Source organism: Aureobasidium pullulans, assembly GCF_000721785.1.
Source record: "Aureobasidium pullulans EXF-150 unplaced genomic scaffold scaffold_4, whole genome shotgun sequence".
Taxonomy (NCBI): Eukaryota; Fungi; Ascomycota; class Dothideomycetes; order Dothideales; family Saccotheciaceae; genus Aureobasidium; species Aureobasidium pullulans.
Window position 1 is genome coordinate 570,211 of NW_021941024.1, and position 12,151 is coordinate 582,361.

Sequence of the window (12,151 nt, forward strand, 5' to 3'; positions counted from 1 at the left end):
CAAGATTGCAAGGTCCCGATATCATGCATGGATCTTCTCCACACTATCACTTGCAGATGCCGGATGGAGGTGTTGATATGAAGCCCAGGGCTTGGTCGCCCAGTTATCCATGGCGGTGGGCTTACGATATGAATCGGAGAAGCATTGAAACATGGGACCGCCCACTAGGGTATATTTACCACCTTCCGAAAATGTGTTGAAACCTGCCGATCTCGAGTGTCGACCGAAATTTTGAAGATGACATGCCGTCTGCCGTTGGCTTGCAGAATCTGGAGATTCAGAGCCGCGCTTCCCGCATCAACCTGTTTTAGGAAGGCACGATAGAGCAGCACAGCAAGCGTTGCTCCATCGATACCGATATCGGAAGACTCCTATACATTGTATATCGATAATGTTGCTTTGGGCTATAGTGCGATCACCAGAGAAATAATGTCTTGTATGGGTGTACGAGCTGCATTCAAATCCAAAGCATATAGATTATCCAGGCAATTAACAAATGCTTCTTTGAATGCAACACGCTCAATGATTGCTATATCAATGCTTCTCGGCGGTCCATCGCTCAGTAAACGCCACGCTAACGCAAGAAACCAGTAAAACCAAGATGAGATGTAGGACGTAGATTTGAAATGATGCACAACTTGTGCGTTGCTTATTCAATCATTGGCCAGGTCGAGGGAACACAGGAACAGTTTCCATTTGCTCCCATCCTCCCATGCTGGCTTGAGGTGTATTCTGCCAACCCTGACCAGTCTGTTGGTTCACGAACATTGACTGTCTGAACGGATTTGTACTTCCTGTGGCCGCAGGGGTGAGGAATGATGCTGGTTGTCCTGTTGGCTGAGGGATTTGGGGGGATTGCTTCGCGAAGGGATTTGTTCCAGTGGGTTGAGCTTGCAGGGGCTGCTGTTGTTGGAATCCAGTTTGCATAGCATCCTGTTGAGGTGCTTGCCTTGCGAACGGGTTACTGCTCTGCCGCTGCTGGGGCTGGGCTGTCTGTTGCGGTTGCATAAAACCGTTGATCTGACCGGTAGGCATCATGGATTGACGGAAAGGGTTGGTTGCCTGTGGTTGGACCTGCTGTGGCGGAGGCGGCATTTGTGCAGGTTGTTGTTGCTGCATGGCGAAAGGATCTTGCTGTTGTTGCTGCATGGAGAAAGGATCCTGTTGCAAGAATGAAGATTGTTGCTGCTGTTGCGGCGGTGCACTCTGGAAGGGCTGCTGCTGAATTGCCGACTGGAAGGGGTTCGAGGAAAAGCCAGTCTGCTGTGGTTGCACCTGTTGGTGAGGTTGAGGACCATAGCCACCAAAGCCGGCACCCGTGAACTGCGGTTGAATCTGGGTTGCGGGCGGGGCCATGAACTGCGAATTTTGTGGAACGCCGAACGGATTCGTCGACTGAGCAGTCTGGAAAGATGCATCTGTGATTGGTTGGCCATACACTTGGCCGAATGGCTGACCGGTTGTTTGAGCGTATTGCTGTGTAGGGTGCTGGGCCATTGGCTGTTGCTGGTCTTCGATTGAGCCGAAGAAGTCGATGAGATCAGGAGCTGGACCCTTGGCGGCTGGCTGAGAAGCAGCCGGTGCAGTCACAGTCTTCGCCTTTTCAGGTTCGGCAGCAAAGGTGACGGATCTTGAAGGCTTTGTCGGCTTGCCAGATTTGGCTTGCTGTTCGGCCAGGTATTGTCTTCTGTTGGTCTCGAAGTCGTGATCATCGATGTATTCTTGCAACGAGTTGGCCAAACTGGTAGGAGCGTGCTTGATCTTGGGGATCTCCAGCTTGGTGATGTGTTCATATTGTCTAGCGATGCTTAGATATTGTACGACTTGATCTGTTTGTTTCGCAAAGGCTTTGTAGATGCCAATGGCATGTTCGGCGTCCGGCTTAGACAGCTCGAAGTAGTGGCCTGTGCAAGGGCGTGTCAGAAATTTGGGATAGATGCGAAACAATGGGCTACTGACTCAGGATATTCATGACTGCCTCATTCATGGCAGTGAACAAATCGAGCAAGTCTTTGGTGAGCAAACGGAATGCCATCAACGAGATGTCGTTTTCAGGCTCGTTCTCGAGGGGCTATGCTTTGTCAGACTCTTGTGGGCAGGATGGGTTGACCAAGATGTACACACGTCGCATTTAATCAAGACCCTGATCTGGTCTTGGATGGCTTCTGTCTCCCTGAGCAGTCCCTTGGGAATCGAGAGGGTCTTCATGCGGCCAGGGTTACGGATGTGATCGACGTGCGTGTCGGCGAAGGACTCTGCGCGCTGGATGAGATAGTTGGAGTATCGTCGAATGTTCTGCCCTTGTGTCTGGACTGTTTGGACCTGTCAGAGCTCACGTATGAGATAGTCGGCAAGGGGCTCATACCATCAGTGTAGCTGTTGATGGCTAGACGATTCTTGGGAGCCGCGGCCAGATACTTAAGTGTCGCGTCTCTTTCTCCTTCCTTGATCATCAAATGCACAATGATCAAGGCCTTGAAGCAGATTGTCCAGGTGGTGTCGCGTAGGCGCTCTTTCAGTGTGCGGAAGATCTCGGCCACTCCGGCCTCACCTCCGGACGTGGCCAGGAGGATGTGTTCGACATATTTGGACTTGGGCGGCGCAAGCTGTGAGAGAAGCCATCAGCACTGAGCAAACATGGTCGCGCGCATGAGACGTGGGTAGGTGCAGCGTCTGGTGGTAGTGGCAGTCGTACCTTGACCTTGGTGCCGCCTTTGACCGACTTCTCCACCGAACTCGACATTGGGCGCGTGCTTGTGCTTCGACGAGGACTCTTGATACGTGATGGACGCGCTGTCTAGTTCATGCTGTTTCCAAATGGCAGGCGCGATTTCCCCTAGTAAGAATTGTGTAACTTGCAATGGCCAACTCTGGGCGCAACGACTGCCATGAACGACTCGGTCACCTCGGAATGCCAAAACGCGCTAACGCCGGCAGATGACGAAGTGCAAACCTGCATCTGACAATCTTACTTGTGCAACTATCACTGTCATAGATTTGCATAACATATGTAGCAAGCATGTTACGGTCGCGCCTCCACTGAAAAAGGCAGCGAGACCTGTTGATGATGCTATAGTTCTTCTTCGCCGATGTCGTTGAAGGCAGTGGAATAGAAATATAGTTCCAGCAACTCCATGAGGTTGACACCAGCGTAACATTTCACTGTGCATAGGAAATGGCGAAGACTTGTGCTGGAAAAAGAGATCATATCGCTATATAATAGTACGCCACACCTACCAACATAAGTTGAAGGCGCAGAGAACCTTCCAAGTGAAATTTGAATCAGAGATGCCATCTTCGCGTCCGTTGATATAACAAGGTGGTGTGCCGAACGCAGATCTCATGCCGCCGCAACTTTTCCATAGAGCCACTTGAGCCTCCGAAGAGGAGAGCTCTATAGAAAAGCTGCGGACGACTCGACTGATACACACTAGGCTTTCATCATCTGCACGTTTGGTTAGTTGAGATTCCTGCGTGCTCGTAGAACGATGTATACTCACTTTTTGTTAAACTTGGAAGGTCATGAAAGATTTCAAAATCACCGCGACGCGCGAAAAAGAAAACCATGCGCCGGCAAAATCCCGGCTTTTCTGCCGGCCTGGCCCGTTGCTTCTTCATGAGCCATCCTCGCCCATGGACTTCGAGATTCAATTGTGATATCCAAGAAATCATTTGATCTTTCAATTACTTGTTTTTCTTGATCTTGATGCTGCCTAGCATACTCCCGCTTGCCGTATCTTGCGGTCGTAGTCTACAACATGCAGCCCTGAACACAACACGCCGATCATGGTCCTCAAAGCCATCGGTATCGACATATAAAACAAGACCCTTGTCCTCTGGCCAAGTACTTCGGTCTGGAGAGCACCAAAAGCTTCTGACGGAGTTCAAAGAGAACTGTAAGGTGGGAAGAAACCCGAGTCCATCTTGCTTACTGATTCCTTCGCAGTCCATTTCCCATCAGCCACTTGCAAACTCGAAGATGTAGCCACCAGGGAAGTTGGAGAAGATGTTGTGCTTCACGGCTATCTGGGTACGCAAAGACAAGCCGGCAAGAACCTGCTTTTCGCTGAGCTTCGAGACACAACATTATCACGCTCCATTCAGCTAGTGGCGTCAAACAAGACCAGCACAGGCGAGAGCGTCTTCGAAAAGCTCATTGAATTGAGTGTCGAGACGCCCGTGGCAATACAAGGAAAGATCAAAAGCCGAAAAGCCAAACCTTCATCATCCAAGATTGAAGAGGGAGCCATCCAACCAGTTACAGATGTCGAGATCGAGCTGACCAAGGTATCTCCGCTAAACCATTTCCCCAAGGATATCATGGTCACCCAGGATTCTGTTTTTTCGGCCGAACAAAGACATCTACAGCTGCGCATGGAGAAGCCGCTACGAGATGCACTAGCGTTCAGGAGTAAAGCCGCCAGCATTCTGCGCACAGAGCTCTGCGAAGGTAAAGACTTCACCGAAATTGAGACACCTTTGTTATTCAAGTCGACTCCCGAAGGCGCTCGTGAGTTCCTGGTCCCAAGTCGCACACCAGGTCTTGCCTATGCTCTACCGCAGAGTCCACAACAGTACAAGCAGATTCTGATGGCAAGTGGTATTCCACGCTACGTGCAATTTGCGAAGTGTTTCCGTGATGAGGATCTTCGCGCAGACAGACAACCAGAGTTTACGCAGGTCGATCTGGAGATGTCTTTTGCAACTGGACAAGACGTCATGAGCACTGTCGAATCTGTCATCAAAACACTCTGGCAGAAACTACTCGGCATTTCCTACGATGGCCAGTTCCCTCATCTTTCTTACGAAGATGCAATGTCGACTTACGGCTCCGACAAGCCTGACGTCCGTCTTGGATCCAAGATCTCACGTGTTGAGTACATGCTCCCTGTTGACCTCGTCCGCAAAATTGGTCCCTTGAACGACCCTATTGTGGAAGTGTTGAAGATTCCCATCTCGGAAGACGCCAAAGAGACTCGCGGGTTCGTGACTCGTTTCATGGACTCACCAGAAGCCAAGCCCTTCAACGAGAATCCAGAGGGTCAGCCCGGCATCTTCATCTTCGATCCACGTAAACCACTCTCTGGTCTTTCAGTATTCGGCTTTGAAGCCGCAGAGACGATAGAAGAGACACTTGACCTTGAGGAAGGAGATCTTGTCGTCCTACAAGCTCGTAAGAATGCATCTCATGCAGGCGGCTCCACGCCGCTTGGTAACTTGCGACTGGCTCTACACAAGTTTGCGGTCCAACATGGATATATGCCCGCGCCTCAAGGCTTCGAGTTCCTTTGGATTACAGACTTCCCACTATTCTCGCCGTCTGTGGCCAATGAGCCCGGTCAAGGCGGTGCAGCAGGTTTCAGCTCCACACATCATCCTTTCACAGCACCTAAGACCGCGGAAGATGTAGACTTACTACTCACAGACCCAGCCGCCGTCAAGGCCGAACATTACGATCTGGTAGTGAACGGCGTTGAACTCGGAGGTGGTAGTCGCAGAATCCACTCAGCAGCCATGCAACAATTCGTCCTACGAGAGGTGCTAAAGATGAGTGAGGAGCGCCTCAAGGACTTTGACCATCTGATCGAGGTGCTGAGAGCAGGATGTCCGCCACACGCGGGCATGGCCTTGGGCTTCGACAGACTCATCGCAGTCATGCTCGGAAAGGAAAGTGTTAGAGACGTAATTGCATTCCCCAAGAGCGGCAGAGGCGAAGATTTATTGGTCAAGAGCCCGACACGCATGACCGAGGAACAACTGAAGACCTATCATTTGAAGCTCAGGGATTAGTCATACGATGTCGCTCGATTGTAACATATTTTGTACAAATAGAAAAGTCGCTTGTCGACCTATTCAACTCTTCCCCCAACCCTCCAAATTCACAACGTCAGGTTCAGCTCCACTTCTCACAATGACCCACTCGACTTCCTCATCCCCATCGTTGACCTCCTGATGCTCCTGATACGCAGGTATCAGGGCGAAGTCTCCCTGCTTCAGGACTTGTCGTTTCTTGCCTCCTTCACTGACGACAGCACCCTGTCCACGCACCGCGTAAACGATTGTATCCTGGGCGCCGTGATGGTGGACTGCAGAGGCTGAATGGGGCTCGGCTAGCATGATAGAGCTGCAAATTGAGGCGAGGCCTGTAATGGCGGGTTTGCGTGTCATGCCATCCGTTTGGCCGCCGGAGGAGGTTTGAACGTCGGTAGACTTGACGACGTGGACTTGTTTTGACGAAGACATGGTCGGCGTGGTTGTGTAGATTGATCTCAGTTCAAAAGGGCGTTTTGAATAGGACAGTTGAAGGGGAAAGTTTTGCTTTTCAATATGGTTCGTGTTCTGTTGTTTGCTGCCTGACGTAATCGGTCACCCTTCGCGCCGTGTCTGAACTTTCCGAGGTCACATCAACTCTCTGGAGCTATCTTACCTAGGCAGTAGCAAGCAGCGATACAACTATCACAATGCGCGGTACGATCAAGGGAAACCATTCGAAGCGTTCGTTTGATCTTCTCTCCTTGGATCTAGCTCCGCTTCTGGACCAGTTTGTACATTTTTCCAGTGGTAAAAGTGATTCTAATCAGCGCGTGGAGCTTGCCTCCTTGTAACCATCATTGGACTCGATTACCAGACATCTGATGTCTGGTAAATCTCAAGGCAAGCCAAATGTCATATGTAATCTCACATGCCATGGCCCAAGACGTGTTCGAGTTTAAAAACAGTCCTCGGCCTCGTGACAAAAGCGGACATCGGATTGCGGAGGTGAAAAGCTGGGGAAACATGTGAAAGTTGCCTCGGTACCTCGGCAAAAGTCACATTTTGGGAGCCCTCTTTCAAATTGCAGTCGTCTGATTCGCTCTCGTGTCCGTTTCTTGACCTTTCTCCAAGACGGCTACCTCCCCTCGTGACTTGTGGTATGTTATTAGCGGGTTACCGGAAGACGTTAAACCACAATCGAGGGCTGACATGTGAAGACAGGAACGGATATTGCCTTTCGACTCCTTCCACCCCTTGCTTTGTCTTCGACCTTTCCCAAACGCTGTACAACGCACGCGCGGATACACACATCTAGAATACAACATGTCAAGCACATTCTCAAAGGAAGACGTGCAGTCGCACAACAAGGCCGACAACCTCTGGATCATCGTCGACGAGGACGTCTACGACCTGACCAAGTTCCAGGTAACCAAGACTCGACTTGACCCCGGCATGACATTCAGCTGACACATTCACTCCAGGAAGAGCACCCCGGTGGTAAGAAGATCCTGCAACGAGTAGCCGGAAAGGATGCCAGCAAGCAGTTCTGGAAGTACCACAATGAGGGCATCCTGAAGAAGTACCAGAAGCAGCTCCAGGTCGGCTCCTTGGACTCGAAGAAGGCTGCCGCTCCCCCGACTCCTCCTACCACACCTCCCCCAGCAGCAAAGAAGGAAAAGGAAATCGTCAAGCCCGAGGCCGAGTCGGGTACCGTGGCTCCCGAGCCTGGTGCCGATGCAAAGGAGATGGCCGAGGCTCTTGACCAATTTGGTGACATGATCCCTGGAGGTGACCCCAACTGGTACCAATCTGTGAGTGCTCTTTCTCAGATGACCTAGGCAGTCTACTCACACTGCCCGCAGTACCACTCCCCCTACTTCAACCAATCCCACGCCGACCTCCGCGCCGAAGTACGAGAATGGATGGAGAACGAGATCATGCCCAACATTACCGAATGGGACGAAGCCAGAAAAGTACCAGACTCAGTATACAAAGCTATGGGAGAACGCGGTTATCTCGCTGGTCTGATGGGCGTTCACTACCCCAAGGACCTCACCGACAAGCGTGTCAAGTGCGTCGCTCCAGAGAAGTGGGACCTGTTCCACGAGATGCTGATCACCGATGAGATCTCGAGAGCTGGTAGCGGTGGCTTTGTATGGAACCTGATTGGTGGTTTCGGCATTGGTGCCCCTCCAGTACTCAAGTACGGAAAGAAAGAGCTTGTACAAAGAATCATGCCCGAGATCCTGAGCGGCGACAAGAGAATCTGTTTGGCTATCACTGAGCCTGATGCTGGTTCCGATGTTGCCAACCTCACTTGCGAGGCCAAGCTCAGCGAGGACGGAAAGCACTACATCGTCAACGGTGAGAAGAAGTGGATCACCAACGGTATCTGGTCCGACTACTTCACCACTGCCGTTCGCACTGGTGGCGAGGGCATGAACGGTGTCAGCGTTCTGCTCATCGAGCGCAGTTTCGGCGGTGTCTCGACCAGAAAGATGGACTGCCAAGGTGTCTGGTCGAGTGGTACGACATATGTCACCTTCGAAGATGTCAAGGTACCGGTAGAGAACCTGGTTGGCAAGGAGAATCAAGGTTTCAAAGTCCTGATGACCAACTTCAAGTAAGTTTCAACATCTGCCGAGACGAACAAAGACGGTTACTGACAGCAACGACAGCCACGAGCGTATCGGCATCATCATCCAGTGCCTGCGCTTCTCGCGCGTCTGCTACGAAGAGTCGATGAAGTACGCCCACAAGCGACGAACCTTCGGCAAGAAGCTTATCGAGCACCCCGTCATTCGTCTCAAGCTAGCCCACATGTTCCGCCAGATTGAAGCATCGTACTCATGGATGGAAAACCTTATCTACCAGTGCCAGCAGATGAACGAGGTGGAAGCCATGCTGAAACTCGGAGGTGCCATTGCCGGTCTCAAGGCCCAAGCAACCACCACTTTCGAATTCTGTGCCCGCGAGGCAAGTCAAATCTTCGGTGGTCTCAGTTACAGCCGTGGTGGCCAGGGCGCCAAGGTCGAAAGACTCTACAGAGATGTCAGAGCCTATGCGATCCCCGGTGGCAGTGAGGAGATTATGTTGGACCTGAGCATACGCCAGTCCCTGAGGGTGCACAAGGCTTTGGGCATGAAGCTGTAAAGCCGCGCTACACTTTGAGTGCGAGCAGGCCCATGTCTTTGCTCACTTTCCAACTATCCGCGGTTACGTGCGTTAGGGTAGTCAAGAGTAGCTAGCCAGCGACCTTGTACGAATTGAATGAAAGCATCACCATCATCTTGAACAGCGGCAGTCCGCCCTATCCGAATTCTTGGGTCTTTCGTGGCTGTGGTGCTTCTTTGTCTATGCGAAACAAGCGAGGTTCTTCTTTGCAAGGAGCGCTGCATGATTCAGCTGTACACGCCAGAAACCGTTCGACATGTCAATTTGCTCGAACTGTTTGATAGTCTTGTATGCAAGGTTCCCTTGGCTCTCTTTCGTCCATCGCTCTAAAAGGTTCAAGCAAGAAGATAGCAGTAAGGCAGGAAGAGCGGCAAATCGAATCCAATATGCAATGCGCAGCCCCATCCAGCTGTTTGACCATTTGGAATCTTTTCGTGCGTAAAAAGCCCTTGTTTCCTGCAGGGTTATGTCACTCTTCTGCCCTTTCGAGGCGCGCTCTTCTTCTTCAGCTTCCTTTTTGTGGGACTTTTAGATGACATGCATGAGGTTTTGTTTGTCCGGCGCGGCGGGAGATTTGCTTGCTAAACTCTGCAATCTATCGTCGGTTGTCTTCCCATTTCCTTTGCAGGTCGTCGAACACATACCACTATCGTTCTATGACCTTGTCATGCATGACTGTTTGACGTTATGGCTCTTGTCGTCTGCGAGAAAAACGGACGATGAGATTGGCAGGAACAAGGTTGAAGGTTGACGGTTTCTGTTGTTTTCGTGGGGGAGATCTTGATCTGTCAAAAAGCGGGAAGGAGCGGTCCGTTGCCTTTTCCCTCCCACCACATCATCGCCAAACCCTCTTCGCGACGTGAACTCCATCAGCGACACAAACAAGGCGTGCGACCAACACGCAATGATCCTTCTCAGGGGGTCATATGCACCGAGACCCAAATCGCCGGACTGTGTGACGGAGGGGCGACCGAGGGTAAACCTGCATGACTGTGCAACACCAACCTTACCGAACGAGGCAAAGGCTGGAAGCAGGCATCTCCACATCGTGTCCTTTTCTCCTTCTAGCTGATCTTTCCACCTCGCCGTTCAGCAAAGCCATGTTTCGAAGTCGAGACGCCATATCTCAATTCCTCATCATGACAGGGCTGTCAAAGACACGGGAGATCCACCCTACGATCGGGGATCTCCAAGTAGTAACGCAATAATCGGTAGGTTTCCTGTCGTTGGCGTTTCGAACAGGGAACATGACATGCATTGCCCGGACCATCTTTACCTCTCTCTGCAAGTTCGTCGCCATTTTCCTGGACGTTGGAATTAGGACGCGGCGGGTCCGGGGGCTAGAGTATGCAGATGCAGCAACCCAGGCACAAGGTACAGCACCAGACCTCCTTGTTGACGATCGTCCTTTTTCTGCTTTGACTCCTTCATGCAACGCGTTTGGCCGCTTCGTTTCGTTCGTTCGCTTTTGACGCCGTCACTTGTACCGAGCGTTCGTCTTCTCTCTTTTGCCTATCTGTCTCTCTCTTGTCCCTCGTGGGAACCGTTCAATCCTTCGTCTCTCTCTTTCTATCCAACCATCTCACCGTTACGCGTTACTTGTCAACTCACCGTCTTTTGTATCTCGACAATACAGACTTTACTAGATTGATTTGATCGATAAGGGCATCTTGGCTTTCTACTAAGCGAATCATGGCATCAACAGAGGTGAGTGCATGCACAACATGGTCTTAACTTGTATCGCTACTACCTCGTATCCCTGAATCTTCGTTTTACCCTCTTCATCCCATCGAGTCGCATAGATACAGAGCATCGAGTCATACACACGACGGTACAAACAATGCTGACCTTTCAGAAGTTACATCAACATCGCTTCTCGCACCAACAACCACAACATCACGAACCTCAGAGGCTATCAGGCATATATCAATATCACAATGCCCCTGAGGTGCTACCCGAGCATGGATTGGAGTACGATGACAACACATATCCTGTCTCTGACAAGTATCCGGTGACCAGCATGGACGACTATCCTGCAAGCTTCCACGCACAACAGTATCGCGACAACAACAAGCCGCCACGGATTATTTTCGGAATGAAAGTGCGATCATTCCTGCTGGTGGCGTTTGTGTTCGTCTTGATAGTTGTCGGCGCAGTAGTGGGAGGCACAGTAGGGCGCAATGCATCTCATGCTGCGACCGCTCAAGCCTTGGCTAGCGACCAAAGCTCGTGAGTATGCTCCTTTTTGCCATACACAACTTGCACTAATTCGCTCTCTAGACAGTCAGTCACATCAACATCATCACAATCGGCGGGAGTTCGTACAATTGCTGCCTCATCACCGACCACGACTACATCCATCAAGTCCACCACACCAACAAGTGCATCATCGACTACACTTTCAACACCAACCTTTGTGCCCCTATCCGCCTGTCCTTCGGCGAATAACACTCTTTTCGTCTCCGCAATCTCCAACTCGTCGTCGCTCATTTCCTCCGCCGACAACACAACATCTACTGTCGACCTAACATTTACCCGCTACTGCGATGCCAACACACCTGCAACATTCAAGCCGCTGACATCGGGCTTTGTGTATACCTTTGACGACTGCATCGAGATGTGTGCGGCGTACAATGTCTATTCTGGCGGATCAACGACCTGCGAAATGGCTGTCTACGACGTTAAGGGGTCAAGACCTGTGAACTGCATCGTCGGCAGCGCTCAAACCGCTGCTGCTGAGAACATAGGCATTGATGGTAGCCTTGCTATCGCTTTGCTGAAGTCTTCAGCATAAGCATGATGTGTACCTCGACCTTTGTTCGAGTACGTATTTTCCTATGTTTTGATATCTATTACTCGTCTCTTGGTGTTTGGTTGTTGTGGCATGAAATAGGCGCGTATTTCCTTTTGTTCAGAAGGGTAGGCTGTTTGTTTAAGAGATGGTATGCATGGGTGAGGGAATAAGTATGATTTATATGACTATCTATCGGACTGAAGAAAGGAAGTGAAAGAAGAAAGCATTACACTTGCATATATATACTAGCAATCTTAATACCATATTCGTAAAGCTCAAGTATTTGCTGATACACATTGAGTTCCTTTTCTATAGTTGTTCCTCAAGACAAGCCTGAGGAATTGACATGATCGGTACAGACAGCTACCTCAATGACGGATGATTTTTGAGTTCGCATCCCGGAATCCTTCGATGGCTTACTAACCACAT

The 12,151-nt window shown here is 50.7% G+C and overlaps 7 protein-coding genes across 7 annotated transcripts; 3 read left to right on the plus strand and 4 right to left on the minus strand.

Moving 5' to 3' along the window:
- Positions 1 to 439: 439 nt before the first annotated feature.
- M438DRAFT_343398 (ANTH-domain-containing protein) lies at positions 440 to 2,829 on the minus strand. Its single transcript, XM_029904974.1, has 5 exons — positions 2,696 to 2,829; positions 2,366 to 2,606; positions 2,125 to 2,312; positions 1,960 to 2,071; positions 440 to 1,904 (listed from the first exon to the last, which is right to left on the minus strand). The coding sequence occupies exons 1-5, from the start codon at positions 2,741 to 2,743 to the stop codon at positions 658 to 660; spliced, it is 1,836 nt and encodes a 611-aa protein (XP_029763182.1). The 5' UTR covers positions 2,744 to 2,829; the 3' UTR covers positions 440 to 657.
- An 829-nt stretch (positions 2,830 to 3,658) lies between these two features.
- On the plus strand, positions 3,659 to 6,158 carry M438DRAFT_291809 (uncharacterized protein). Its single transcript, XM_029901760.1, has 2 exons — positions 3,659 to 3,896; positions 3,947 to 6,158. Exons 1-2 carry the CDS (start codon positions 3,707 to 3,709, stop codon positions 5,788 to 5,790), a joined length of 2,034 nt encoding a protein of 677 aa, XP_029763183.1. The 5' UTR covers positions 3,659 to 3,706; the 3' UTR covers positions 5,791 to 6,158.
- Positions 5,854 to 7,079, minus strand: M438DRAFT_372583 (RmlC-like cupin; the record flags this gene model as incomplete). The annotated part of the gene is made up of 2 exons (XM_029908358.1): positions 5,854 to 6,224; positions 7,064 to 7,079. 2 exons carry the CDS (start codon positions 7,077 to 7,079, stop codon positions 5,854 to 5,856), a joined length of 387 nt encoding a protein of 128 aa, XP_029763184.1.
- On the plus strand, positions 7,078 to 8,907 carry M438DRAFT_268405 (acyl-CoA dehydrogenase NM domain-like protein; the record flags this gene model as incomplete). The annotated part of the gene is made up of 4 exons (XM_029900250.1): positions 7,078 to 7,179; positions 7,236 to 7,565; positions 7,617 to 8,377; positions 8,433 to 8,907. 4 exons carry the CDS (start codon positions 7,078 to 7,080, stop codon positions 8,905 to 8,907), a joined length of 1,668 nt encoding a protein of 555 aa, XP_029763185.1.
- A 147-nt stretch (positions 8,908 to 9,054) lies between these two features.
- Positions 9,055 to 9,613, minus strand: M438DRAFT_160081 (uncharacterized protein). The gene is made up of 2 exons (XM_029899041.1): positions 9,576 to 9,613; positions 9,055 to 9,453 (listed from the first exon to the last, which is right to left on the minus strand). Exon 2 carries the CDS (start codon positions 9,331 to 9,333, stop codon positions 9,109 to 9,111), a length of 225 nt encoding a protein of 74 aa, XP_029763186.1. The 5' UTR covers positions 9,334 to 9,453; positions 9,576 to 9,613; the 3' UTR covers positions 9,055 to 9,108.
- Positions 9,496 to 10,166, minus strand: M438DRAFT_160111 (uncharacterized protein). Its single transcript, XM_029899042.1, has 2 exons — positions 9,573 to 10,166; positions 9,496 to 9,516 (listed from the first exon to the last, which is right to left on the minus strand). Exon 1 carries the CDS (start codon positions 9,973 to 9,975, stop codon positions 9,583 to 9,585), a length of 393 nt encoding a protein of 130 aa, XP_029763187.1. The 5' UTR covers positions 9,976 to 10,166; the 3' UTR covers positions 9,496 to 9,516; positions 9,573 to 9,582.
- A 454-nt stretch (positions 10,167 to 10,620) lies between these two features.
- M438DRAFT_332815 (uncharacterized protein) lies at positions 10,621 to 11,722 on the plus strand (the record flags this gene model as incomplete). Its single annotated transcript, XM_029903545.1, has 3 exons — positions 10,621 to 10,635; positions 10,787 to 11,157; positions 11,209 to 11,722. 3 exons carry the CDS (start codon positions 10,621 to 10,623, stop codon positions 11,720 to 11,722), a joined length of 900 nt encoding a protein of 299 aa, XP_029763188.1.
- Positions 11,723 to 12,151: the final 429 nt, after the last annotated feature.